Source organism: Myotis myotis, unplaced genomic scaffold (genome assembly GCF_014108235.1).
Source record: "Myotis myotis isolate mMyoMyo1 unplaced genomic scaffold, mMyoMyo1.p scaffold_m19_p_4, whole genome shotgun sequence".
NCBI classification, from domain to species: domain Eukaryota; kingdom Metazoa; phylum Chordata; class Mammalia; order Chiroptera; family Vespertilionidae; genus Myotis; species Myotis myotis.
Genome location: NW_023416346.1, coordinates 86384162 through 86412139, shown reverse-complemented (window position 1 = coordinate 86412139; position 27978 = coordinate 86384162). Strand labels below are relative to the sequence as shown.

The 27978-nt window shown below is 42.2% G+C and overlaps 1 protein-coding gene across 3 annotated transcripts in view; it reads right to left on the bottom strand.

Moving 5' to 3' along the window:
• Positions 1-12949: 12949 nt before the first annotated feature.
• OPHN1 (oligophrenin 1) overlaps positions 12950-27978 on the bottom strand; it is a 604444-nt gene continuing 589415 nt past the window's right edge. For all 3 annotated transcript variants that reach the window (XM_036304626.1, XM_036304628.1, XM_036304627.1), the window contains 4 exons: positions 21966-22125; positions 20637-20687; positions 18218-18259; positions 12950-14824 (listed from right to left, as the gene is read on the bottom strand). In XM_036304626.1, coding sequence (XP_036160519.1) covers positions 18226-18259; positions 20637-20687; positions 21966-22125 — 245 coding nt within the window. In that variant the 3' untranslated portion in view covers positions 12950-14824; positions 18218-18225. The remainder of the gene's footprint in view (positions 14825-18217; positions 18260-20636; positions 20688-21965; positions 22126-27978) is intronic.

The window sequence follows — 27978 nt, the reverse complement described above, 5'->3', positions numbered from 1 at the left end:
CAAAGATGAACCTGAGAAAGAAATGCAGACAGGTTTCCCAAGGTGATTTAAAGTAGCTCTTTTGAAATTTCCCGCCCTGAGGCAAGTACCACCAGGAAGTTGATAGTCAAGTTTACATGTGAATAGCTATGGGTTTGCTTCTTGACTTCCCCTGCAGGAAAATTGTGACCATTTGAAATTAAGCAGCTATGCCAGGGTTATTGGCTGGAAACTTAAGACTTTTAAGTTCAAATCATCTAAAAGTATTGAGATTTATAATACTGAAATGTTGATCTGAGCATGCCTAGTATGAAGTCTAGATGATAGAAGTTAATCTATTAATTGAAAATGCCTTCTGTTTTATTTGAAATTTATCCTTAAATGTAAAAGTATTGATTTGAAAAATGCTAAGTTTTTAATTTGCTAACTAAGATTTAACGCTCTGAAAGTTTAAAGTGCAAATTGAATCAGGAGAAATTAATTAAATATCTAATGTATAACTTGTTTTTGAAAAAATAAAATGTGTTTTCTCTTAAATAATCAGGAATTCAAAATATGTTACTTCTTGGTCTGATTTAAAAAAGAGGATTAATTTTGTGATCTCAACTGAAATTTTTAATGCAAAAACCAGTTTAAATTTGATTGATATTCTTTAAGATAATTATAAAAGGTATAAACAGCTAATGGGATTTCTGCTTGTCTACAATATAATGTTGGCCATCTATCTTTTAGGGGTTTTGGTTTGCTCTGTCAAAGAACAGTGTAGACAGCCGCCCCTTTGAGCTGCCTGACTTGGCAGCCGCCATGTTGGCCGCATGGCTTACCGTGCCCCTGGGGGCCGCCATCTTGAAACAGCAAAGGCCCCGCCCTCTGATTTAGCCAATCACAAAAGGAATGTCTGCTCACTGAGGCAGGATGGAATTTCAGGGGTGGAGTTTTAAGGCGGAGTTTTTCTACAGAAATGCCGATGGGGCAGAAAGTGTGCTTGCCTTGTGGATTTATTTAATACTACTTTTAAGAAGATATTTTTTAATGCTTAATAAATTAGCAATCATGGTCTTAATATAATTTCAGTGGTATTATAGACCAATGTTTTAAGCAGTTGGTTTTATAAGGGCCGACAATAGAACCACAGTTATGCATATATCATAAACAAATTAAGAGTAATTGATTCCATGGTCAAGACTAGATCCTATTATGTTAAGAACTGTTTTTAAGTGTTGAAAATTTTTTAATTAGGTATGTATTTGGAAGTTTTTCCTGAGTGCAGTATTTCAAAATATAATATGCTTGGTTGCATAAGGAATTTCTGCCAAATAAAAGAAAAAATTGATTTATTAGTAGCAATGTCTTTATTTAAACTAACAAAAGCACCACACCGCTGTATTTTAAATTAGGCTGGAGGTGGGGCAGCATTTGCACCTCCTGTATCAGACATAAAACTACTGAATTTACTAATCTTTGTAAGCAATTGAATCCTAGTAAAGTAAAATTATTCTAAAAAGTTACTGAAGGCTTCCCATGATCCCTCTGTATATGCAAATAAGCCGAAAGGGAATGCTGTTTAAAAATATTATTTTAAATTTAATAAAAAGGAGAAATTTTAATATTTTGAAATATCTTCCACTAATATTTACAGGATAATCTAATGATTTGCTGTTAAAATACCAAATCTGAAAATAACTACAGTCACCATAAATGTGTAATGACTTTGACTTGAAATACATGGCCTTGCGGCACTATCAGTCAACATCCAAGAAGTAACCCTATAAGTTACTTGGTGTAAAAAAGAAAGATTTTTCTTTTTTAAGTTAAAGTTCTCCAAGTGTAATCCAGCAGGAAGAGTACTGCACAGAGACCACCTAGGGCATGGTAAAGTGAAGTATGGTAACAATTAATTCAGGTAAAAACTATAAGTTTCATACTGGTCTTAGAAGGCACATTTTTCCTTTACCTTGAAAGGACAGCACAGCTATCCCAAGGTCAGGGAGCTCCAGTTAGCGTGTCAACTCAGTGTTCTGGAGACCCAAAACTGTAATTTAGATAACATGCCTAAGTTTAATCAGGTTACCCAAGCTCTCTAGATAATGTGTTTACCCAAAACTGTAATTTGGACAGCATGCTTCCTCTGCTTCTGTAAATTGCTTTTTTTTGCAAACTAGGTTCCTTATTCCAAACCTTGAGACAGCCAGTTTAAAATTAAATTGTTATGACCTAAAGCAAAAAATATTCTTACATGGTATTATTCTACAAGTTTCATTAATAATTTTTGATGCTTTACAACAGTATATTGTGCATTTATCCCAAACAAACTTACAAATAATTCAATTAATATTTAAGGACATGAAGGGATTTATTCCCTCCTGGGAAGGCACTTAAGCATTCTGTATTGACCTCTCTAGATTTTGGTTTTTTTTGCCAAGAGGATTCCAATTGTCTACAGCTGTTGTCTGAGCTCTCCGTTCAAGCTGGGATCATGAAAAGCTGGTACCATGGATCTGTCTCTTGCCCAATGGCGTAAGCTTGGGCCCTCTCTGGAGAAGAAACCTGGGTTCCCTATGATCAATGCCAGGGCCCCGCCAGCAGGCGAGGGGATCCAAAGGCAGTTGCTGGGCATGGAGGCCAGAGGGACATAGGTTAACAAGGAGACAGAACTGAACCTCTCATCACCCTACTTGGCCCAGAGATGGTTGGTAGTCAAAGACGGGTAAGACCCCACAGGGTGGGCAACCTAAGACAGGCACAGCCGGGGGCCAGTAGGAGAAAACTTGGGGTTCAACAGAGGTGGGGCACAGATCCTCACCCCCCCCAATGGTGCACAGGCTTGAACACTCGCCCCTTCTGAGGAAGGTCTCCTGTCCCAATGGCTGCTTCTTGCTTCCCATGCCCAGCCCAGATCAGGAACCAAATAACAGAAGAGACTTGGTCCAGCTGAAAATGGTACCCAGAAAAACGAAGGCTTAGTTTAACAGACTCTAAATTTAAATCTAGCCTAACAACAGAATGCTTGGGCCTCCTCAAGGACGGAAAGTGATCCTTTCAATTAATATTTACAGTGTAAATTAAGATTATTGTTAGAATATTAAATTTGACAGTAAAATAGTTGTCAAGTTCTCAAATTAATTAAATTTGGCTAATTTGAAATAAGTTATTATTCAAAAAGTTTAACCAAAATTTTCATTTCATTGTAAAATTGCTTAACATGCTATGAACCTAAAGCAGTCATTTTTGTGCAAAAAATTAACATTTAAAGTAATCTAGACTGCATTATAAATTTTCCAAAAAGTCTCCTAACTAAATAAAAAAGGGGGAATAGTGGAAGAATACCATGTAAGGAAAAATATCCTGTAACTAAATTACATCTAGATTTTTTTTTTTTTATTTTGTAATGCTAACAACAAGACACCCATGAAAAACATATATGATGTCAAATTAAGCCAAATGAAAATCATTTGGGCTAATAAAAAAGGATCCCCCAAGTAAAATTTCCTTTATTAACCTTTGGTCGAGAATATGTTTGTATATTTTCAGAAAACAACTCCAAGACCATGTGGATTCCTGCAACAAGGGATACCGGAGAGAAACTGTCCAGATTGCTCCAGCCACAAAGACAGGAGAGACAGTTTAAGAGATGGAGATGGTGAAGACGCCTTGCCATGCTAGCAGTCAGCAGCTGTGCGGCACTGCAGGGTGCCCAGGACCAAACCAGAGAGGACCAGACCTGCATTTGTCCACCATCCAGAGCCTGCATTTCATTGCTGGCATGTACACATGAACTGTCGGACATTGAAACTTGGACTCAGAACTGTTGGACATTGAAATTGGGACTTGTTCTTATATGTTTATTTCTGGTCTGCAGATAAAAGCCATCTTAAGGAAAAAATAAGGGGGAGATGTGGGAAACTGTTTATTGCCACTATCTGATAAGCCTAGACAGAGAACCCCACCGAAGGCTGGGTGCCTTTGAAGCCCTAGCAAAGGTTGGAGCTAGGTGCCACCTCTGTTTGTCCAGACAGTGGTATCTGAAACTACTCCCCCATTTATTATTATGTAAATCCTTGCTGATGGGCTAGTCTGCCTGTTGCAGGGGATCACCTGCCTAAGGGCTACGCTATGGGTGCATCCCAGAATCAATAAAAGCTTGGTGAGGCCTGAGCACGGGAGGAAGTCCTTCCGCTTGAGTTGGACTTGCCCGCCTGGTCCTCCAATATTCCCAAATTATCTCTTGTCTTTTCATATTCATTTGTGTGTGGCTCTGCTTCCAGTTCCTGAACCCTGACCCACGCGGGACGTGGGAAGGAAACACACAACAGTATAGATGTGTATATGTCTACAGATGCCTTAGGGTTTTCTGGAAGTCTGAGTTGGAGAGGGAGAAAAATATGGTCTCCAATTCCCACTGAAGACATTAGTTTGAATGGGGGAAAGCTGATAATCACCAAGGAGACCCTGGCTACACAGGTCTGCCCTCAATCACCATGGTCTGGGTATTGGCTATTATGCTTTGCCCAGCCAAGGTTCATGGGCCCTTGAGCATGATTTGTGCATCTTTATTCTCAAAGATTGACACCAGTACTGAACTGATGGATTGGACACATACCCAACTGCCCAACAGTTACACTGTGAAGGGAGAAAACCACTATTTTTGTTGTTAGACACACCTAGCTGCCCCAGCACCACCATTTAGTATCTGTGTGATCTGAAGGAAGTCATTCACCCTTGTAGAGCTTCAGGTTCTTCATATCTAAAATGAAGATAACACTATCTCCCCAAAGGCTGTTGTGAGGAATAAATGAGAAATCCAGGTAAAAGTGCCTAGCAAAGGGACTTTCCCTCCTCCATTGCCTAATTCTTTCTCTCAACTACCAGACAGTACTCTAAAGCTTTCAGGGCTTTGAAAATATAAAGTAATATTATAATTCAAAGCCTTTCCTTCCCACTAAGCTTTCATAACTCCTTCTCCCTTAGAATCATGCAGGCCTTGGTCTGTAAATGACCTTCTAGGTCTTATATGTATCTGAGGCACACTCATTAATGTCTCAGTTAATTCCATGATTATTTTCCACATCTGGGCCCCTTCCCAGAGTCTTTGACTACAATTGAGATGGTCCTATCCAGGGGTGCCTCTGCCATTTTTTTTTTTTTTTTTTTTTTTTTTTTTTTTTTTTTTTTTTTTTAGTTTTATTCATTTCAAACTGGCCGGATCCGGCCCGCGGGCTATAGTTTGCCCACGGCTGCTCTAGGCCCACCCATGTCATCACAAATGGCAAGAATTCATTCTTTTTATGGCTGAGTAATATTCCATTCATCTAACAGGGGTCCTCAAACTATGGCCCATGGGCCATATGCAAATACAAATATTGTATTTGTTCCCGTTTTGTTTTTTTACTTCAAAATAAGATATGTGCAGTGTGCATAGGAATTTGTTCATAGTTTTTTTTATTTTAAACTATAGTCCGGCCCTCCAACGATCTGAGGGACAGTGAACTGGCCCCCTGTTTAAAAAGTTTGAAGACCCTGATCTAAAAGATGGATACCTAGGTGGCTTCCATATTTTGGTTATTGTAATAATGCTTCAATAAACATAACAGAGCATGTATCTTTTCGAATTTGTGTTTTCTTTAGATAAATACCCAGAAGTGGAATTGCTGGGTTGTATGGTAGTTCCATTTTTAATTTTTGAGGAACCTCCATACTGTTTTCCATAGTGGCTGCACCAACTTACAACCCCACCAACAATGCATGATGGCTCCCTTTCCTCCACAGATGTGTGAGAGAAAAACATCAATTGGTTGCCTCCCATATATGACTCGACCAAAGATCGAACCCGCAACCTGGCTATGTGCCCTAACCAGGAATCAAACCCACCATTTCAGTCTATAGGACGATACTCCAACCAAATGAACCACAACAGAAAGGGCCAATGTTTTATTTTTGATTTTCTGTCTGGATGATCTATCTATTGTTGAAAATGGGCTATTAAAGTTCCCTGCCATTATTGTACTGTTTATTTCTCCTTACAGATATGTTAGGACTTGCTTAATATATTTAGGTGCTCCAATGTCGAGTGCATATATATGATTATATATTTTTATATATTGTCATATATTTTCTTAAATATATATTTTTTCATTATTAATTTCAGAGTGAGGAAGGGAGAGGGAGAGAGAGACATCTATGATGAAAGGGATTCATCGATCGGTCACCTCCTGCATGCCCCCACCAGGGATCAAGCCTAAAACCCTGGAATGTTCCCTGTCAGGGCACATTCCAGTTCATTGGTCAATACTCAACCACTGAGCAACACTGGCCAGGCTGTTATGTCTTCTTGATGAATTGACTTCCTCATCATTATAAAATGGCCACCTTTGTCTCTTGTTAGAGTTCTTGGGTTAAAATCTATATTGTCTAAGTATAACTACCTCTGCTCTCTTTTGATTTCTACTTGCATAGAATATTTTTTGCCATCCCTTATCTTTGAGTCTGTTTTATTAAAGCTGAAATGAATCTCTTATAAGCGGCATATAGTTGGATCTTGTTTTTTAACCCATCCAGCCACTCTATACCTTTTGATTGGAGAATTCAGTTTTTATATTTAAAGTAATTATTTATAGGTGAGGACTTATTAATGTCATCTTATTGTTTTCTGGCTATTATATAGTTCAATTATTCTTTTTTTCCCTTACTGCCTATTTTTGTGGATTTATGATTTTCTGTAGTGTTATGCTTTGATTTCCCTCCTCTTTATCTTTTTGTGTTTCAATTGTAGGTTTTTACTATGTGGTTACCATGAAGCTTACATAAAATATCTTATGTATGTACGTTTATTTTACTCTGGTAACAACTTAGCTTGTTTTTGATGTCATTTATATATTTTTGTACTGTGCACCCTTTAACAATTATAAAAGTTTTTAATGTTTAACCTTTATAATACCTAGAGTTAAGAAGTTAACACATTACCATATTGCAGTATTAGGGTATTCTGAATCTGGCTGTATGCTTATTACCTTGACCAGTGTGTTGTATACGTTCCTATGCTTTCTTTTTTTTTTTTAATTAAATCTTTATTGTTCAGATTATTACATTTGTTCCTCTTTTTTACCCCCATAACTCCCCTCCTCCCAGTTCCCGCCCCACCCTCCGCCCTCACTCCCCACCCACTGTCCCCATCCATACATGCACGATTTTTGTCCAGTCTCTTCCCGCATCTCCCACACCCCTTTCCCCCCCAAGAATAGTCAGTCCATTCCCTTTCTATGTCCCTGATTCTATTATGATCACCAGATTATTTATTCACTTGATTCTTAGATTCACTTGTTGATAGAAGCATGTTTGTTGTTCATAATTTGTATCTTTACCTTTTTTTTCTTCCTCCTCTTCTTAAAGGATACCTTTCAGCATTTCATATAATACTGGTTTGGTGGTGATGAACTCCTTTAGCTTTTCCTTATCTGTGAAGCTCTTTATCTGACCTTCAGTTCTGAATGATAGCTTTGCTGGATAAAGTAATCTTGGTTGTAGGTTCTTGGTATTCATCACTTTGAATATTTCTTGCCATTCCCTTCTGGCCTGCAAAGTTTCTGTTGAGAAATCAGCTGACAGTCGTATGGGTATTCCCTTGTAGGTAACTGAGTTTATTTCTCTTGCTGCTTTTAAGATTCTCTCTTTGTCTTTTGCTCTTGGCATTTTAATTATGATGTGTCTTGGTGTGGTCCTCTTTGGATTCCTTTTGTTTGGGGTTCTCTGCGCCTCCTGGACCTGTAAGTCTATTTCTTTCACCAGGTGGGGGAAGTTTTCTGTCATTATTTCTTCAAATAGGTTTTCAATATCTTGCTCTCTCTCATCTTCTGCTGTGTCTGCAGTGGGAGAGCTTCTGTGCTGGATCTCTAGGGCGGTGCTAATCTAGCCTTTGCCTGAGGCTATTCGGCAAATGGCTCTTCGCAGGGCTTGGGAGGGGCGGGTTCCCGGAGATCTACAGTGCGGGCTGGAGCGAGCAGTTATGGCTGCTCTCAGTTCCATCCCTAGGGGCTCTGCCTCACAGATTCCCAGCAACCGCTGCAAACCTCGGAGAGAAAGCTGCCTTCGAGTTCCGACCGAAGCCAGACAGTCCGCTTCTCCCGTTTGAGTCTGGGTCCCTAGAGACTCGCCCGGATCTGGAGCTCAGAGTCTGAAACTCCCTCCCTATTGAAAACAACAACCGCGCCCTCCGCCTCCAGCCCGCTCCGCATGCACTCCAAACCTTAGTATTTCACTTCAGCACTGTGCCTCCTCTGAGTCTGGGTATGATATTCTCTTTCCTCCTAGTTGTAGCATTTCCACTCAGCCAGCCTCCCTGTTGTTCTGGATGATGTCCGTTCTGTCTTTTAGTTGTTTTTTGAAGTGGTTGTTCGAGGCAGCAATCTCCGGCGTTAACCTATGCTGCCATCTTGGTTTCCTGCCATTTCAATTGGAGATTTGTATACTTATTACAATTTTCTGGCAAATGGCCATAAAGAATCTTCAGCAAGGAGTGCTTTTTCTAATTCACACAAAGGCTCCATATAAACTAGTGATGGACCTGCACCTTCCCTATCCCCATTTTGCTTCAGGTACTGGCCACACAGATAATTGTTCCACCATTTCCCCATCTACAACAGCACATTACAGGGAATGAAAAGTTGTTTTATTTTTCTCCAAACACCAGTTCAACACTGGGTTTTGGGGTCTTCCATATTAGAGGAGTTTTCAGTAATGAAAATATGCCATCTTTGTACAGGCTCAAAACTCCCACAGGTCTTCATTTCTATCTTAGCTTTCACCACTGACATTCTATGTGACTTTGGGCAGTAATAGTCTTCTGGATATCAATCTCTTTAGCTGTAAAATGGGAATAAAATGAGGTGGTTAAGAGGCTCAAATGAGACAATGTACGGGGCAGGCAAAAGTAGGTTTACAGATGTGAGTATGCAAAACAGTGTTTATTCTTGTATTATTATTTAATTATTGATTTTCATTATAACTGCAAACCTACTTTTGCCCACCCCTATATATAAAATGCAGGCAATGTGCCTGACAGGTGGCCATACCTAACTCATGCCAGATTTCCTGGGAAGGCTCTCCCACTTCATGCTTGGCACCTGACAGATGTTTCTTTCATTCCTTTGCTCCCAGAGGACCCTCAACTACATTGTGAGCCTTGTTTCAATTCTCAAGGCCTTGAATTATAGAAATATAAATCATACAAATACTCTGGATTGAATTCTCATAACCTGTCCACTTGTGGTCAGAGCTCAGTCCCTTTTTCCCTTTGTCACAGTGGGAACAGCCTGGCTACTTGGCTGCCAATACTTCTTTCTCATAGCTCTTCAAATTTATTTAAAGTATCTTTAGACCCATTTCCTTAGGCATTTTGTGATGTCTTATTCACTTCGGGGAAAATAATGTGATTTCTTGCTGGATCTAAATACAACCTGGACAATCAAGAGGCCAGGGTTAATTTCCAATTAAGTGTAAAATCAGCCAGCATCAGGATAATGCTTCTTTCGTATTTCCCCACCAGCATCACCAGTACCTTTGAAGAAACACAATAAGCACAATTATAATGACAGTAGAAGTACAAAATGTAGGAGGAAGAGTAAGGCAATGTAGGGAGTGCATAAGGGATTCTCATGAGGGTGAAGGTACCCAAACCACATCACCAAGAGTTGAATTGTCATAGGAAGGAGTTCCTGTCATACCTCAAGGACTAGGAATCTTCCAGACATGACTGTTGACAACTGCAAAGGGCAGAGTAGGTGGGCCTGGGATGAAACTCTTGAGTGAGAGAAAAAAAAAATTGGGGGGAAATTGAGCGAGGTTTGGGGCCAGCTTAGATAGGGTGGTGTAGGTCAGGGTGGCTAGTTATAGGGCCAAGAGACATAACAGTTTCTAACCGATCAGGTTACACTGCATTGAAGAATACAATAAATCAGGTGGTAGATAACATTTGGGAAGATCCTGAAGAGCAAACATAATCCACTAGTGACTAGCCTGAATGGATATAGAGAAGATTCCATTCCTTGATTGAAAATGAGGCAGCCACTACCGCTGCTGCTGCTGCTGCTGCTGCTGCTGCTGCTGCTACTGACGCTGGTGGTGGTTAATAATAATTGAGCACTTCTTAAGGGCCAATCATGGTTATTTGGGTGAAGTAACTTGTCCATGGTGATTGAGGCATGAGTATGAATAATGGTGGTCTAGTTCCTTCCAGGGTAGTTAGAGGCCAAGTGTCTTATCAGCAATGGCTAGCAAAGAAGAAACAATGAGCAACAAAGGAACTCAGTCTCTATTGCGTCCCTCTAGATCACAGACCCAGAAAGGAGACATAATTCTGAGTCATGCAGGATGGTAATAGGGGTGGAGAAGAGGTGAATGAACAAAAGGTTGTTCATACCCTACCTATCTCACATTTTGATGGCTCTGGAGGGAACTCTAATAGGATGGCACCTGTCAGCATTATGAGACCTAGATGGAAGTAGCCAAGGAAGTAGAAGCTGGAGGGATAAATCCAAGGCTGACAAAACTAGTAAAAAAAAATCAGTTCCCACAGGTTTGCCAAAGGCTAGGAAAGACCACCACCGATTTCTGTTCGCCAGGACCAGAAAAGTCCTCTTTTGCAGTCTTGATTTTAGGCACCTTTTTAGGCATTCAGAGGTCATGGGTTTTCATGAAATTGGATTAATAGAAGCTCAAAGGATGTGACACTTGCGTTCACAACAAAATAGAGAGATCCCCTATCTCATGAGGAGGCTCCCTGATAGAAATATTGCTCTGGAAAGAGCATTCCTGGTGTCTGACCCATAGGGGATCCCAACCATCTGGACTGAAAGTCTCCTTATCCTCCAGCCTCTTAGAAAAGATTGGGCACCTTCACTTTGCACCCCATTGGCCCCATAAAACCCAGCAAGTCTCTAAATTTAACAGAATCCTTCAGAAAACTCAGCTGGATTGACTTGGGTTACCAAAATACCAGTACTCTGTGAGCATCCTTAGAGGATCAAAGGTGCAAAGGACTTTGAAATTAACTTGGCCTCAATCTCTTCTCTGAATTGATTAACTAAACCACAGGGGATTAGTTAAGGGGATGGTCTGGGTTTGAATCCTGAATTCACCATTTCCTGGCTGTGGGAACTTGAGCAAATGATGTTAGCTATTCTGTGCCTCAGTTTTCTCAGCTGTATAGTAAAATGAAGCTAAGTACTTACATCATAGGAATATTATCAGGAAAAACAGTAAACCCATGCAAAGCATTTAGGTAACACATTTAGCATGCAGTAGTGCAAGTGACCAAGTGATATGGGGAATACACATCTCATCTTGGCCTTTGTGGACACTGCTTCTGCCCCCTTCTACTATATAGAATGAGACTAGTTAAGGGATTGGCAACCAGCATCAAGGTGTCATCTAAGAATATATTCAGCTTCCAAAGAGCACTCCCCACCCCTTTTGTTATAGTCATTTGTTACAGCCACCACTTTCTTTGGTGTGTTGTGTATTTCAGATGGGAGAAGTTGGGCAATAACAGGGTTCCTAACTGCCCACATAGAGCCTACTCCAGGATTAAGCATGTGTCTTTATGCTGCGAGGCAGGGCTTCTGTAGGCAACTGCTTCATGCCTTATAAGCAGCATTATGGTCTCCAAGAAGATCCCATACCCTAATCTTCAGTATCATGATTACATGATAGAGGAGAGGTTGAAGATGTAATTTAGGTTATTACTTATTTTAAAACTAGAGGCCCAGTGCACGAAATTCATGCAAGAGTAGGCCTTCCTTCCCCCAGCTGCCGGCACCGGCTTCCCTCTGGCACCTTCCCTCTAGCCGTTGGCAGGCATCTGGGACCCAGGCTTCCCTCACAGCCCCAGCTTCATCTGGAAGGTCTTCTGGAAGGATATCAGGTCTAATTAGCATATTATGCTTTTACTATTCTAGATAGGGAGATTGTCCTGGATTATCTGTATGAGCCCAATAAAATCACTCCAGTGAAAGGTGAGCAACTTAACAGAGGCAGAAGAGGGAGTCAGAGGAAGGGGAAGCAAAAGTTTTTGATGTGTCACTCACTGTAATCTTGAATATGGAGGGGCCTCATGTCAAAAAATGGAGACCTCTCCTACTACAACAAGGAACTGAATTCTCCCAACAACCAGAGAACTTAGAAGAGGGTTCTGAGCCCCAGATGACAACCACATCCCAGCTGATACCTTGATTTTAATTCAGTGAGACCCTAAGAAGAGGATCCAGTCACTCTATGCAGAATTTCTGACCTATAAAGACTATGAGAAAATAAGTGGATCTTTTTAAGCTGCTAAATTTGTAGTCATTTGTTACAGCAGCAATAGAAAGCTAAAATAATGGTTCTGGGCCTTAATTTATACATCTGTCAAAGGGGGGCAAAATATGTAGTCTTACCTATTTTTTGGGACTGTTATGAGGACAAAATGATGAACAAAAGAGTGTTCTGCAGTCTCAAGTCATAAAAATATTAGGATATACTCCAACAGGGGAAAAATCAATCTGTTTTGAAACAATTGGGTTGAAGTAATTAAGAGCTTAACACTCCTGAAATTTCCCAGAAGTGCTGAGGTTTTGGAGGACTGATTCTCCTCTGCTACAGAAGCAGTGTAGCATAGGTGAACACAGAAAACCTACATCCCAATCTACTTCCTAGAACAAGTTATGTCACCTCTCTAAGTCTCAATAAAATGAGAGAAAACTCCTGCTCATCTCCCATCTGCCACTTATCTCTCTAGGTGATTCTCATGTCCATTAGCTACAGATAACTGGATATAAAGTAACCCTTTAAAATGGAGAAACAGCCCTGACTGGTTTGGCTCAGTGGATAAAGGGTCGGCCTGTGGACTGAGAGGTCCCAGGTTCGATTCTGGTCAAGAGCATGTACCATGGTTGCGGGCACATTCCCAGTGGGGGGTGTGTAGGAGGCAGCTGATCGATGTTTCTCTCTCATCGATGTTTCTAACTCTCTATCCCTCTCCCTTCCTTTCTGTGGAAAATCAATAAAAAATATATATTTTTTTAAATGGAGAAACAGACTCAGAAGGGATTTATCTAAGGCCACACACTAGAGCTCTGCCTAAATGATATGGCTGTGTGAGGATCATCTGAAGCAATGAGTGTGCATATATGATAGAAACAAAATAGTACCCAGATGAAAGGCCTATTCGTCATCTCCAGTGTGTGCTCTACTACTGGAAGAAGATATCTTTATATGGTAAAATAGTCACCTAAAGAAAGTAGAGTTGAAAGACCCTTGGGTTGATACTCTGAGAACTTGTTTTGTGCCATTGGCATCTACATAGTAAAATAAGCAATGACATTGCTCTAGCACCTTCCCTTTAACAAAATGGAATCAGAAATGTCTACTCAGATTTTTCAATAACTGGACCAATTATGTTTTAGTTCCTTTCCAATGATCTAGATGGCAAATGAAGAAAACTAAGAGCTTTTGTCTGGGAGTTTTTCATTTGGTGACAAATATGTGGGGAATTAAGAGAGTAAAAGCCAAACCCCCCAAATAATGACCACTAAATCCACCCATCATAATACCCCTTGCTAGGTAACTGTGGTGTAATGGAAAGAACCTTGAATAGGAGCCCAAGGTCTTGGGATCTTCTTTAAGCATGGCTCCTAATGTGTTATGTAAACTAGGCAATTACACTAAATGATTTTGCAAGACCCTACCAATCAAATACTATATGAGTTGTAAAAAGAGTCTATCTGAAGGCTGTGGTTCTTAACCTTTATTGGGTCACAGGCCCATTTGAAATTCAGTGGAATGTTATGAACATCTCTCCAGAAAAAGAAATTATTGAGGAATTCTGAACACCATTTCAGAGGCTTCGTGAAGTTCCTGAATCCATGAGCACTGGGTTAAAAACTGCTTCTTTCAGGAGATAAAAGCAATTAACTGCAGAAGACAAATATGATGCAATGTGACAGCTGCCTGGCCTCAATCCATCTTAACATTTTTTCCCAGCATTTGACCCAAAAATTGAACTCCTGCAAGACAAATACCAGCTCCCTTCTTTAAAGAAATGTTTTCAGCTTTTCTTTATTTCTTTCCTGCTTACTTGGAAAGGAAGCTGCCAGGGCAAAACAGGCAGAAGAATAATTCAAACAGACTTAGGCTTTGACCTGCAAAATGTGCTTTGCAGATTTGTCTTAGGTGGTTGTATGTAAGAGCAGGAAGGCTACCTTCCTGAGTTCACATGGACAGTTTGTGGGGGGACATCACCCAAGCTGTCTGGCCCCACAGAAGCAGACAGGTTCTTGGCAATATATTGCAGCATGAGAGCTCCAACCTGGCACCAGGGTCCATATCATCAGTAAGAGACATGTTATGATTCTCTGATGTTTAGCAAACATTCCTACTTCCCTGCTTCCTAGGTAAGGCCCCAACCCAAGTAGTTTTCAGTTCAGGGTAAGATTTTTGAAATCAGTGGTTAGTCCCAAATCATTCAGAGTTCGATGTCCTTTTGAGGAGGCAGGAAGTTCAGGAAGAGTTGAAAACTGAGCTCCCCTCTTCAACTCAGGTCAGTGGATAGCTTGGTTTCTGCAGAGTCTGGCTTGAGGGAGTTTAGCCATTCACAGTCGTTCAGGAGCTCAAAATAGAACTTCTGACGGGATAAAGACAGAATAAAGAGGAGAAATAAACCTGTTCTAGGACATGTGCCCCCTATTTATAGCATCCTAGAGCCTAAAGGTGCAGGGCTAGGAAGGAGCTGTTCTTCAGCACAAAATGACTCAGCACACAGGGTTTGAAGATCCTTCCAAAACCTGGAAAGGGTCTTCAGAGGCCAAGGTTTTCAAACCTGAAAGGGAAAGAAGAGAGTAGGAAATTAGCTAAGACTGGTTATACACTTAACAGCCACTGAGTAGTGGGGCCTCCTTGATAGGTAGCTAAGCATGCATTTGGTAGCTAATCTGAATAATAGGAACTGGCTAGGAAAAGGCCCTTATAACTCTGATCCCATGAAACAGGGCCTAAGATGGTCCCTATACTCAGTAATAGAAACTGTGTGCCTTTGGCCTCAACTCTAATCGCCTCAAAGTCTACAGGGGATGCAGAAGCTTGATACCTCTGAGATTATCCCCCACCCTATAACATGGCCACTGCCTTTATAGCATTTATAACACTACAATATTTCCACACTTCCTTTTACTGGGACTTCACCTCCATGAGGGCTGGTAAGGAAAAAGCTTATCTACCTGTGCATCTCTGAGGACTGCCAGTGATAATAAAAAAAAAAGGAAGCCTGGGACAGACACCTGGATCTCATTTCTGTGTATATTGGTTCATGTTATGCCAGCAATCTGATAGTCAAACAATCAGAACTCCTAGATAAAAACATTTCTATGATCTTCATGGCTCCTGCTGACTATAGCAAGTTACTTATCCCCTATGAACTTCAGTTCCTTATTCATTGAATTAAAATGCATATTATCCTCCCTATATCTAGCATTTGCTATGCATCAAATGAGCTAATGGATGTGAAAGTGCTTTACATCAAACAAATATGAAGGACTAAGAAGGAAGTTTCAGAGGGGTAACACTGAAATAGTGATTGGGTCTGAAAGAATGAAGTCCTACTACAGATACTAAGCTGGACTCTTGGTTCCTGCTATAATGCCAAAAGAGAAGTTACTGATCATCTTATAGACCCAAAGAATGCCAGAGTAAGAAAGTTACAACCTTTTCATTTTACAGATTGGGAAATTGAGGCTCAGAGAATGAAATGTACTTGCCCCAAATGTCACAGTCTAGGATTCCTAATAAACTTGATTCAAAAGCAATTTGTAAAACTACACTGTAGTTTTGCTGGGGAGGAAGAAAAGAAAGAAGAAAGAAACTGAAAAACACAGAGAATCTCAGAATTAGAAGGCAGTAAGTAATTATAGGGTAATGAACTGAGACATGGAGGCAAGTTTCCAGTCTCTGAACCAACACAGTATTCCAATCATCAGAAAATCAGATCCCATAAAGAAGTCTTATGTGTGCCCAGCCAGTGTGGCTCAGTGGTTGAGCACTGTCCCATGAACAGGAGGCCACAGTTCAATTCCCAGTCAGAGCACAGGCCGGGGTTGAGGGCTCAATCCCCAGTGGGAGGTGTGCAAGAGGCAGCTGATTGATGATTCTCATTAAGGTTTCTCTCTCTCCCTCTCCCTCTCTCTGAAATCAACAAAAACATACTATATAATAAAAGAGAAACGTGCAAATTAACCGTCCCTCCACTACACTCAAGCCACACCAACAAGCCACACCCACAAGCCAATACGGAGCGAGTATGCAAATTAATGCAACTAACATGGCGACGGCCACAGAGCTGGAGCAAGCAGGAGGCTTGGGTTGCCCCTGGAGATGGAGGAAGCCAAGCTTCCCACCTGCCCTGGCTGGACCTGGGCTACACTCAAGGCTACAAAGTTTCAATTATAGAAGATAAATAAATCCCAGAAAAGAAAAAAAAAATAAGGAGAGGCTGGGAGCTTGGGTCACTGGGGGGCGTGGCCAGGCTGCAAACAGCCATCAGCCCGTTACCCACTCTGGCCAGGCACAACAGCGGGACTCCCCCACACTAAAGAGGCTGTGGCCAGCCTGAAAACAGCCCTCAGCCCCTCACCCAGGCTGTCCACACCCCCATGGGGTGAGGGTCCCCGCTGGGGGTCTTGGCCAACAGCCATCAGCCCCTCACCCAGGCTGGCCAGGCACCCAAGCAGGACCTCCACCCTGATCCGGGACACCCTTCAGGGCAAACCAGCTGGCCCCTACCCATGCACCAGGCCTCTATCCTATATAATAAAAGGGTAATATGCAAATTGACCCTAACAGCAGAACGACTGGGAATGACTGGTCACTATGACACACACTGACCACCAGGGGCAGATGCTCAATGCAGGAGCTGCCCCCTGGTGGTCAGTGCGCTCCCACAGAGAGAGCTCTGCTCAGCCACAAGCCAGGCTGATGGCTAACAGCACAGCAGTGGTGGCAGAAGCCTCTCCCGCCTCCTCAGCAGTGCTAAGGATGTCCGACTGCAGCTTAGGCCTGCTCTCTGCTGGCAAGTGGACATCCCAGGAGGGCTCCCGGGCTGCCAGAGAGATGTCTGACTGCCAGCTTAGGCCCGATATCCCGGGGAGCAGCCTAAGCCAGCAGGTGGACATCCCCTTAGGGGTCCCAGACTGCGAGAGGGCACAGGCCGGGCTGAGGGTCCCCCCTCCGAGTGTACAAATTTTTGTGCACAGGGCCTCTAGTCCTATATAATAAAAGGCTAATATGCAAATGGACCAAATTGTGGAATGACCAGTCACTATGATGTGCACTGACCACCAGGGGCAGATGCTCAATGCAGGAGCTGCCCTCTGGTGGTCAGTGCACTCCCACAGGGGGAGAGCCTCTCAGCCAGAAGCTAGGCTCATGGCTGGCTAGTGCAGCAGTGGTGGTGGGAGCCTCTTCTGCCTCCATGGCAGTTGGCCATCCCCTGAGGGCTTCTGGATGTGAGAGGGCACAGGCCAGGCTGAGGGACCCCCTGAGTGCACAAATTTCATGCACCGGACCTCTAATATATACACACAAATAAAAGCATTATATGATAATTAGACCAGGAGACCTTCTGGACAAAGCCGTGGTGGCAGGGCTGAGGCAGAGGCGGTAAGGGGCAATCAGGGTGGCAGGGGAAGACAGTTGGAGGTGATCAGGCCAGAAGGGGAGGGCAGTTGGGGGCGAGCAGGCTGGCAGGGGGGGGCAGGGGGGGGCAATCAGGCCAGCAGGGAGGCAATTAGGGGCAAGCAGGCTGGCAGGAGGGGCAGTTGGGGGTGAGCAGGCCAGTGGGGGGACAGTTGGGGGAGGGCAGGCTGGTGGAGGGAAGTAAGGGGTGAGCAGGCCAGAAGAGGGGTCAGTTGGGGGCGATCAGGCTGGCAGGCAGAGTGGTAGGGGCAATCAGGCTGGCAGGTAGGTAAGCAGTTAGGAGCCAGCAGTGCTGGATTGTGAGAGGGATGTTTGACTGCCGGTGTAGGCCCGATCCCACAGTCAGACATCCCCCGAGGGGTCCCAGATTGGAGAGGGTGCATCCCCCTCCCCCACCCCCGTGCATGAATTTCATGCACAAGGCCACTATTGTGTGTGTGTGTTTGTGTGTATAAATTTTATTTTATTTTTTTAAAGAAGGTTCATGTTTACAAGGTTCTATAATCAGGGGTGGGAGACTACATACCTGAGTCTTCAACTCTCATCTCCAGGAAGTCTGCCTTGAGAACTGTGGGTAAAAGAGGAAAGACATTTCACTAAGACTCTAGAAATCAGAACTAGAAAGGCAAAGCAAGGGTAAGGGTCCTTACATGCCAGTGTCAATTTAAAAATGGGGATGTGATTTCATCTAGATTTTTCAAAGCCTTGAGCTCCATGCTTGTAGATTGAACTACCTCTCTGGCAGATTTAGAGAGCCAGTCTCCCAGACACAATAACATCTTTCAGGTGACAGACCTTGTGTGCCAGACTGTGGAAGACTAAGGGAGCCCAGAGAAATTGGCCTGAGACCAAACACTACATTCTGTAATTATCTCTAATAGAGAGAAGGGCAAGGATGGAGGGCAAATGCCATGTGAAACATGAATCCTTTTTTGACATGAAGACCAAACCAGCCTTGCCTGGCCTCTTGATGTACTTAGATTAATCCTAAATTAGACTTGTCTAAAGACAGCTGGAAGTAAAAGACAATCCTGAAGAGTCAAACCCCCATATAGTGTGGACAGAATATCCCAGACAACAGCTGGTCTCAAGGCTCTATCTTCAACATTATTTTTTTCTTCTCTCCTAAGTCTGTTTACACCTATTCCCTGAGTGATTGTATTCCCATCCATGCTTTTAATCACCACCATATACTGAGGATCCCCCCTCCCAAAAGAGCTACTATTCACATTTTTGTATATGTGAATATCCCCATGAAGTGTGATAGCTATACTAAAAAGTTCTACCCTAAATATCTGTAGGTCCAACCCCAAATAGTAGTCTAAGTTGCAGTTACCTAGTGAAAATCTTTATCTGGATGTCCCATAGGGCCTTCAAAAACACTGTGTCCAAAACTGAGTAGAGCAAGTTTTTCACAAAACCTTCTCCTCCATGATTAATTATTATTAACATCTATTTAATTACCCAAATTAGATTTTCCTCTCTTAATCCTTCTCCAATGTTCCATATTTGAAAAGTCAACAACGTCTTATTGAATCTATCTAAAAATCTCTTGTTCCATTTTATTCCTATTGGCAATGCCAGAGGTCAGGTCCTCATAAACTCTTGCCAGGATGATTAGCCTCTGGTCTTTACTGGTCTCCCTGCCTCCAGTCTTTACTTCCATGTCTATCTTTCCCATCACCAAAAGAATGATTATTTTTACAACTCAGTCAACTCTGAATATGCATTATCATGCTTAAAAGGTGACCTGCTGTGGAGAATCATGTCCTGGTGAGGACATGTTTTGACTAGATGATGTCAAACCTACCTCAGTTCACTACTGGTAATGGCACATTTTTCTGTGTTTAACTAATGACCTACAAGAGTTATACTCTTGTCACCCATCCAGAAGCATAATTTCAAACTTTCTCATAAGCAACATGGAGCAAATTCACAAGAGTCCCTGAGGCTAAGCAATCATTTGTCCAGGTGTTCTAGTTAAAACAGTCCCAAATGTCAGGTCTTGGACAGTCTGTATCAGTACTTGAAAAGAAGGAAGAAGGGAAAGGAATGAGGGAGGGAGGGAGGGAGAGGGGGAGAGAAAGAGAGAGAGAGAGAGAGAGAGAGAGAGAGAGAGAGAGAGAGAGAGAGGTGAAATAAAACAAAAAGATTCTCAGGCCCTACTCTTAGAGATTTTAGTTTAGTGTGTCTAGAGTAGAAGGCAGGATTCTGTGTTTGTTTTTTCCTTTAAAATTTTCAAGGTGATTTATATGTGCAGCTAATATGAGAACAATCACCAAAGTAGAATGTTTACCTCTGAAATTAGGACTATGTTTTTCTAAGGCTGTTTATGTTAGAGTGTTGCATTCTATATATTCTTGCTAGCTTCCCCTTAAGAATATAATAGGTGTAAAAAAGTAAACTAACAAAAAATAAGACCTACATTGAGTGCAATGTTTTTATAATACTGCTTGGCATTTGAGTGCTGAGACAGACAGAGAGAGAGAGAGAGAGAGAGAGAGAGAGAGAGAGAGAGAGAGAGAAGCAGAAAGAGTAAGGTATGGAAAGGCAGTCAGGGAGGCAAAGATACAACGTACAGAGACAGATAAAGAAAGAAAAACCTGAGGAGAGAGAGACAGAAAAATAAAAATAGTGAAACAGTGAAACAGAGGGACAAAGACAGAAACAGACATAAGTAGAAAAAGACAAAGAGAGACTGATAGAGACTGAGAATGACAGACACTGAAAGAAACAGAGTGCATGAGAGACAAATAAAGTGACAAAAGATAGAGAAAAAAAGATTAAAATACAGGGTGACAGATGGAGACAGAGTTGTGGGAAAGAGGGACAAACAGAGACAGAAATACAGAGAAAGAAAAAGAGAATATAAAAGAGCAAATGAGATGCTTATGATACATTCATTAAAAAGTTATTTTGTTTTTCTTCAGTCACCTGTTTCTTACCTTCCTATTTTCCGAGAAGCTGTTTCAAAGAACCTGGTCCTGGAAGCCACCCTGTAAACAGAAGCCAATCAAGTCCCATGAATTGATTTGGAATTTGTATGAGAACTAATGGCCAATGGAAGAACAAGAAAATATGAACCAGATGGGCCATCAATGCCAGGGTCTGCCTTACCTTACAAAGAACTTGGGTCTGAGGGAAAAACCCAAGTATGAGAATGTGAAATGGTTCAGGAATAATAGGCGCCCTCAGTTCTACGGTTGATATCTCTTGCTACCTGTTGGTTCAGAATGGTCTAAGTATGTTGCCCATTCAGGCTATTCTTGGGAGAAATAAGTGAAACAAGTCCTACATTTCAAAGTATAATGTTTGGCATTGTGTAAATACACTCAGCTAATTAGTCAAAATGGAGAAAGCTTTTAAAAAATTGGTTCCATGCCCTGGCTGGTGTGGCTCAGTTGGTCGTGCTGCAATGAAGGTCACCAGTTCGATTCCTTGTCAGGGCACATGACTGGGTTGCAGGTTCAATCCCCAGTAGGGCGCATGTAGGAGGCAGCCAATTGATGTTTCTCTCTCACATCAATGCTTCTCTCTCTTATTCTCTCCCTTCTCTTCTCTCTAATATCAATAAAAACATATTAAAAATAAATAAATAAAATAAAAATTGCCTGATTTTACAATTATGGAAAACAAGAGAGACAAAAAAAGAAACACCAGGAGGAAATATCCTGAGAGGGGTCTCAGGCAATGACTGAGGAGAGGCCAGCCAGTTTGGCTATGGAAGCTTTACCTCTGGCTCCTTGGTTTGCAGCCCAGCTTCAGGTAATGTGTGGGACATCGGCTCAGCTCATACCCTGTAAGAGGTTCTCTGGAAAAGCTGAGTCATTTTGGAAGATTTTTAAAAAGTCATACCTTGCTTTAAAAAAAAAAAAAAAGAGCCTTAAGGCATAAGTACAATGAATGAATCTGTTCATTAAATTACTTTTAAAACCAGTAGCAATAACAAGAGAAAAAGAATAATTCCAGAGCCAAGGGAGCATGAAAACAGAAGGTAATCTTACCACCCATCAGACATCAATATAGCTAGAAACAATGGTTCTCCTATTAGGCACTAAGGTTCAAGCTCGTCAGCTTTGGGGAAATCTCTCAGCCTTCAATGTAGAGTAGAACATTCTGAACAGAGCTGGTCTGTGCATTTCCCTAGACTATGAAGTGAATGATGCCTAGGATTGTGCACTGTACACCCTTCAAAACCATAATGGTAATCCTGAAAGCCTTCCTGGTGGCCTAAGTTTGGCCTTAGGTCAAGGATGAAGAATAACCCCACTTACACAGATGATGGGATTTCCCCTGCATTGCCAACTACAATATCTGGCTTTGTTTTCTGGGGAGTAGCTGCCCGGCAGAAAGGATCTGGAGGTCTCACTGGGGGGCGGATGGTGGTTGGCTTTTCTCCTGGAGGCCACACTTTGCTGAAACTGTCAGAGTCTCCTGGAAGAAAAAAAAATATATAAAAAACTTTAATGGTTATCCAAATGGAAAACTACACAATATCAAAGCTATCTAGGCCACCTCCTTTGGCACCATTTCTCTTTGGTCACTAACAACTCTGGATTTTTGTTTCTTTATAATTCTTCCAGCATTTATATATTCATAAAGTCTTTGTTTGAAAATCAGCTCTGAAGTTTGTATTTTTGTGACCTAGGGCCATGTTCGGCAAACTGCAGCTGGTGAGCCACATGTGGCTCTTTGGCCCCTTGAGTGTGGCTCTTCCTAAGCCTTACGAGTACCCTAATTAAGTTAATAACAATGTACCTACCTATATAGTTTAAGTTTAAAAAATTTGGCTCTCAAAAGAAATTTCAATGGTTATACTGTTGATATTTGGCTCTGTTGACTAATGAGTTTGCCGACCACTGACCTAGGGTATTCACAACAATTTCCTGATTCTCAGTTTCCTTATATGTATAATTAATACCAATACTATAGTATTTGACAAAGATATTGAGATATTTTAATTAAGTACTAATATGTTTAGTACAGTGCCAGGCACATAGTAGGTGCTTAGTCAATGTTTGATGATAAATTTCAATTTGTTAAATTCATCATCATCAAAACTCAAGATTTTTTCACTTAGGTCTTGACTATGGTATCAGCCTCCTAACTTGCCTTCCTACCTCTGTCTCCAGTTTCCAGGTAAGTCTGTAGAAAATAAATATACATAATTTTTTTAAATGTTCTTATTGATTTCAAAGAGGAAGGGAGAGGGAGAGAGAGATAGAAACATCAATGATGAGAGAGAATCATTGGTTGCCTCCAGCACACACGCACCCCCAATGGGGATCAAGCCCACAACCCAGGCACATGCCCTTGACCAGAACTGAACCCAGTCCCCTTCAGTACGCAGGCCAACACTCTGTCCACTGAGCCAAACCAGCCAGGGCTAAATATACATAATTTTTATAAGACATTTCTGGCAAAAGGATGGTGAAATGGATGCACTTACAAATATTTGGTGGCACTGTACACCGGGCTTATCCTATCTTGCAGCAGTGTGGATGAAATGCAAAATCATATAGGTGAGACATTTTATACTTAGTGATCCAGTTGATCCACTTTGGGGATAAGATCCAAAGGAATTTAACCAAAAGAAAAGAAATTAAAACAACAACAATCTTCATGCACTGCTGGTGAGAATACAGACTGTTGTAGCCACTGTGGAAAACAGTATGGCATTTTCTCAAAAAATTAAAAATGAAACTCCCATTTGACCCAGTAATCCCACTTCTAGGAATGCATCCCAAGAAAACAGAAACACCAATCAGCAAGTATATATGCACCCTTGTGTTCATAGTAGCACAATTTACAATAGCTAAGATTTGGAAACAGCCCATTCCCATCAGCAGATGAGTGGTACATCTACACAATGGAATACTACGCTGCTATAAAAAAGAAAGAACTCTAAACATTCACAACAGCATGGATAGACCTGGAGAGCGTTATGCTAAGCGAAATAAGCCAGATGGAGAAAGGTAAATATCACATGATCCCACTCATTTGTAGAATATAATGAACAAGATAAACTGATGAAAAAAAATAGATCCAGAGCTATAGAAGCATCCAACAGACCATCAAACCTCAGAGGGAAGGCAGGGAAGGGTAGGGGGGTTAGAGATCAACCAAAGGACTTGTATTCATGAATATAAGCATAACCAAAGAACACAGACAGTAGGAGGACGGGATATGGACTGGGCAGCGGAAGCAGCCAGGAGAGGTCAATGGTGGGGGGAGGGGGTGGGGAGTGGGAAGAGACATATGTAATACTGTCAACAATAAAGAATTTAAATTTTAAAAAAAGAAAACAATTGGAAGAATACATGTTTCTTAACAGCAAAAAGTCAGACCCAAACAAATGAGTCAATGCTTACAAGCATTTAACCAAAACGTGTTATGTATGAACTGACAAGGACTTGGGCCAGATAAAAAAAATATATGCATATCTACACTAATAAAAGAGAAACATGCAAATTGGTGTCACTCCACTACGCCCACCAGCCAATCAGGGTGCGTATGCAAATTAACCCAGCAAAGATGGTGGTTAATTTGCATATGCAGGCACAGGGCGAAGACTGAAGGCTCCGCCCAAGCGAAGACTGAAGACGACTGAAGACTGAAGACTGAAGAGGCTTGGCTTCTCCGTGCTGGTCAGAGCAGAGAAGCCTCCAGGCTTGGCTTTTCCACTGCAGCTGGAGTGAAGACCTGGGTTCCGGGTGCTGGAGGAAAACTAGTGCTGGCAGCCAGGGGAAGGAAGGCTTATTGCACGAATCTCTTCATGCAATGGGCCTCTAGTAAAATAATATAAGTAAAACATGTCCACAAAAATAATCATGGCCTGATGAACACAATATGGAAATAGACACATGCACAACTATGCAAGGGTGTTAGATCTTGATATTCATTAAGATTTCTTCTATAAAAAATTTAAAGTAAATGTAAAAATATTAACTTTAATATTTTAATACTGTTATAAGATTTACCCTAAGTATTTTTACACTGTTTTTCTCCTCCTTAAAGATGTTCCCAGTGACTATGTACAGAATAAAGTTCAAATTCCTTAACATAAATTCAAGGCCCCCTGTGATTTAGTCTTGAATTATCATCCCAGGCACTAATTCTAGACTATAACTACAGAGAATATGGAGTTGGGTAGACATGTCTTTGAGGCCATGTTCTGCTACTTCCAAGCTCTGGGACCCTGGGCAGTTATTTCACCTCTTTGAGTATAAATTTCTTCACCTGGGAAGTGGGTATAATAATCCCTCCTCACAAGATGATTGTAAATACTAAATTAGGTAGCCAATAGAGAATGCCTAGCATACATCAGGAGTAAGTAAGTATCAGACTCTGTCCTGCTCCTTGTTTGATACATGCTCCTATTCTCATCTCTTAACTATATTGTAACCATTCCTCAACACTCAGCTCAAATCTTAGCTCTCTGAACACTCCACCTGACATAGCTAATTCCCATCCATGTAAACACTCATAAAGTGCTATATATTGTCATATGGGTTTTTTAGTCCCTCCAGCTAGCCATTCTAATGAGGGAAACATACATGAAAAGAAACAATAATAATAAAGTGTGATTGATATCCTAGTGGAGGAATGAAACAGGTACTGTTCACATACACACATATAAATTCTGTCTCCCCATCTGGACTGTGTCTTACATTTCTGGACAGGCTATTATCCTTAGCATCAAGCTAGGTACACTGAAAAAAAAAAATGACCCAAATAATAATAGTAATCAAATTTTTCTAACTTACTTTATACCACTCAAAGCACTCTCCCAGAAAACTATTTGGTGTTCACAATAAGCTTGGAAGGAAAGAACAGATGGATATTATTTATTCTCTCCATTTTACAAAGAAAAAAACTGAATTCAGCTCATGTGGCTCAGTGGTAGAGCGTCAACCTATGAACCAGGAGATCTCAGTTCGATTCCTGGTCAGGGCACATGCCCCAATTGTGGGCTCCATCCCCACTGTGGGGCATGCAAAAGGCAGCCAATTGATGATTCTCTCTCATCATTGATGCTTCTATCTCTCTCTCCCACTCCCTCTCTGAAATCAATAAAAATATATTTTTTTAAAAAGAAGGAATCTGAGGTTTGGAAAGGTGAACTGACTCACCCACAATCACATATGTAAGCAGTAGAGTGATGATTGAAACCCCTATCTCCTATAGCTGCATCCACTGTTCTTCCCAGTGTCTGCTGTTTTATTATTATCTATATACTAGAGGCCTGGTGCATGAAATTTGTGCACTGGGGGGTGGTGTCCCTCAGCCCAGCCTGAACCCTCTCCAATCTGGGACTCCTATGGGATGGGGCCTAAACCGGCAGTCAGACATGGCTCTCACAATCCGGGACTGCTGACTCCCAATGGCTCTCCTGCCTGCCTGCCTGATTGCCCCTAACCGCTTCTGCCTGCCAGCCTGATCACTCCCTAACCACTCCCCTGCTAGCCTGATCAATGCCCAACTGCCCTCCCCTGCCAGCCTGGTCACCCCCAACTGCAGTCCCTTGCAGGCCTGGTTGCCCCCAACTGCCCTCTCCTGCAGGCCTGGTCCCCCCCAATGCCCTCCCCTGCTGGCCTGATGGCCCACAAATGCCCTCCCCTGCTGGCCATCTTGTGGTGGCCATCTTGTGACCATATGGGGGCAGCCATCTTTGACCACATGGGGGCAGCCATCTTGTGCAAGGGCATGATGGTCAATTGGCATATTACCTCTTTATTATATAGGATATAAAACCCTATTATGCAAATAGACCGAATGGTGTAACAACTGAACAATAAGTTGCTATGATGTCTGCTGAACACCAGGGGCATGCACAGAACATTGGCAGCAGGCAGCAGAGCATGAAACATGGCAGGTGTCGGCTGTGACAGGATGGTGGAGCAGGTGAGCAGGGGTACCAGACCAAGGTGCAACACCAGTCACTGTCATCTGGGCAAGCCTCTGGTGGTTACTGAAAATTCTTTGCTCCCGTGCCCCATGGTCCTGCCCAGCTCTCACACCTGCTGCTGGCGCAAGCTTTGCTCGCACCCGCTGCCAGTGCCAGAGCTTCTGCTCGCACCCGCTGCCGGTGCCCGGCACTGGTCCTGATAGCTTGGCACCATCAGCGGGTGTGAGTGGTGGATGCTGGCCCCAATTGCCCCTGAAGGCTTCTCCACCTCCCCCTGCTCCTGAGGGGTAATCAGGGCAGCAGCCTCTGGTCACACCCACTGATGGTACCAGCCCCCATTGCACCTGCTGCTGGTGCCAGCCCCAATCGCATGGGTGTGGCAGCAGCAGGATGGGAGTGGGGCTGCAGGCAGAGAGGGGGCTGTGGCTGTGGTGGGAGGAGCTGGGCGGGAGCATGGAGGAGGGGCCGAGACCCGCCCCTGTGCCCACCACAACCTTGCGGCCCACAGTTCCTTTCAAAGTGCACGAATTCATGCACTGGGCCCCTAGTTAGTAGTAATAATAATAGTGGTAATGATAATAAAATAACTGGTATAACTTTAGTTACCTTTTTACTGAACACCTGCTCTGTTCCAGATAGGATTTATCTCTGTATTCACAAAAGGCTCAAGTAAATTGCTTAGCATGCAACTGGTATTTAAAAAGTATTGAGTAAAGAAAAATCTAGTTATTCCCATTAAAGGGACAATGAAAAAAGCTTTCCCTCTTTAAGTCCCCACTTGTGCCATCTGTGATACATACAAACAATGATATACCCACATTTCAGGGCTATTTTGAAATCTAAATAAAAAGGTGTTCAATATATTGGATTTTGCTTGAGAGCTTTTGTCCCAGCCTCATGCTCTCGTAAGAAATGCACACAAATGATCTAACATAGACTTCACCTCCAGAGGCTTAAAACTGAGTTGGAGAATGAAGTCACACTCATTGGAAATATGTGAAAACTGTAACTCTGTATCCACATGAGAGGTCCAAACTTGGGTGCCCAAAATAAGTAAGGTAAAGGAGAATTCCCTGGGGCAAGATTGTCAGAAGGCTCCATAGAAGGAATAAGATCTGAGCTGGACCTTGAGGGAGAACTAAGAATACTTCCTTGCCTCTTCCCCTCAACAATGGTCCTTCTCTTTCTGGGTGTTTTTGGCATGGCCAGAGACAGGTTGATGGTGGAAAGAGTAGATCTGAGCTTTTTTACAGCATCCATATTTGAGGCCTAGGCTTATTTTCATAGGCTCCAAAATATGGAAGGTTATACATCTATCATTTTCCATGCCTGCCATTTCCCGGGAAGATGTCACCCACCCACCCATTAACATTTTTTGA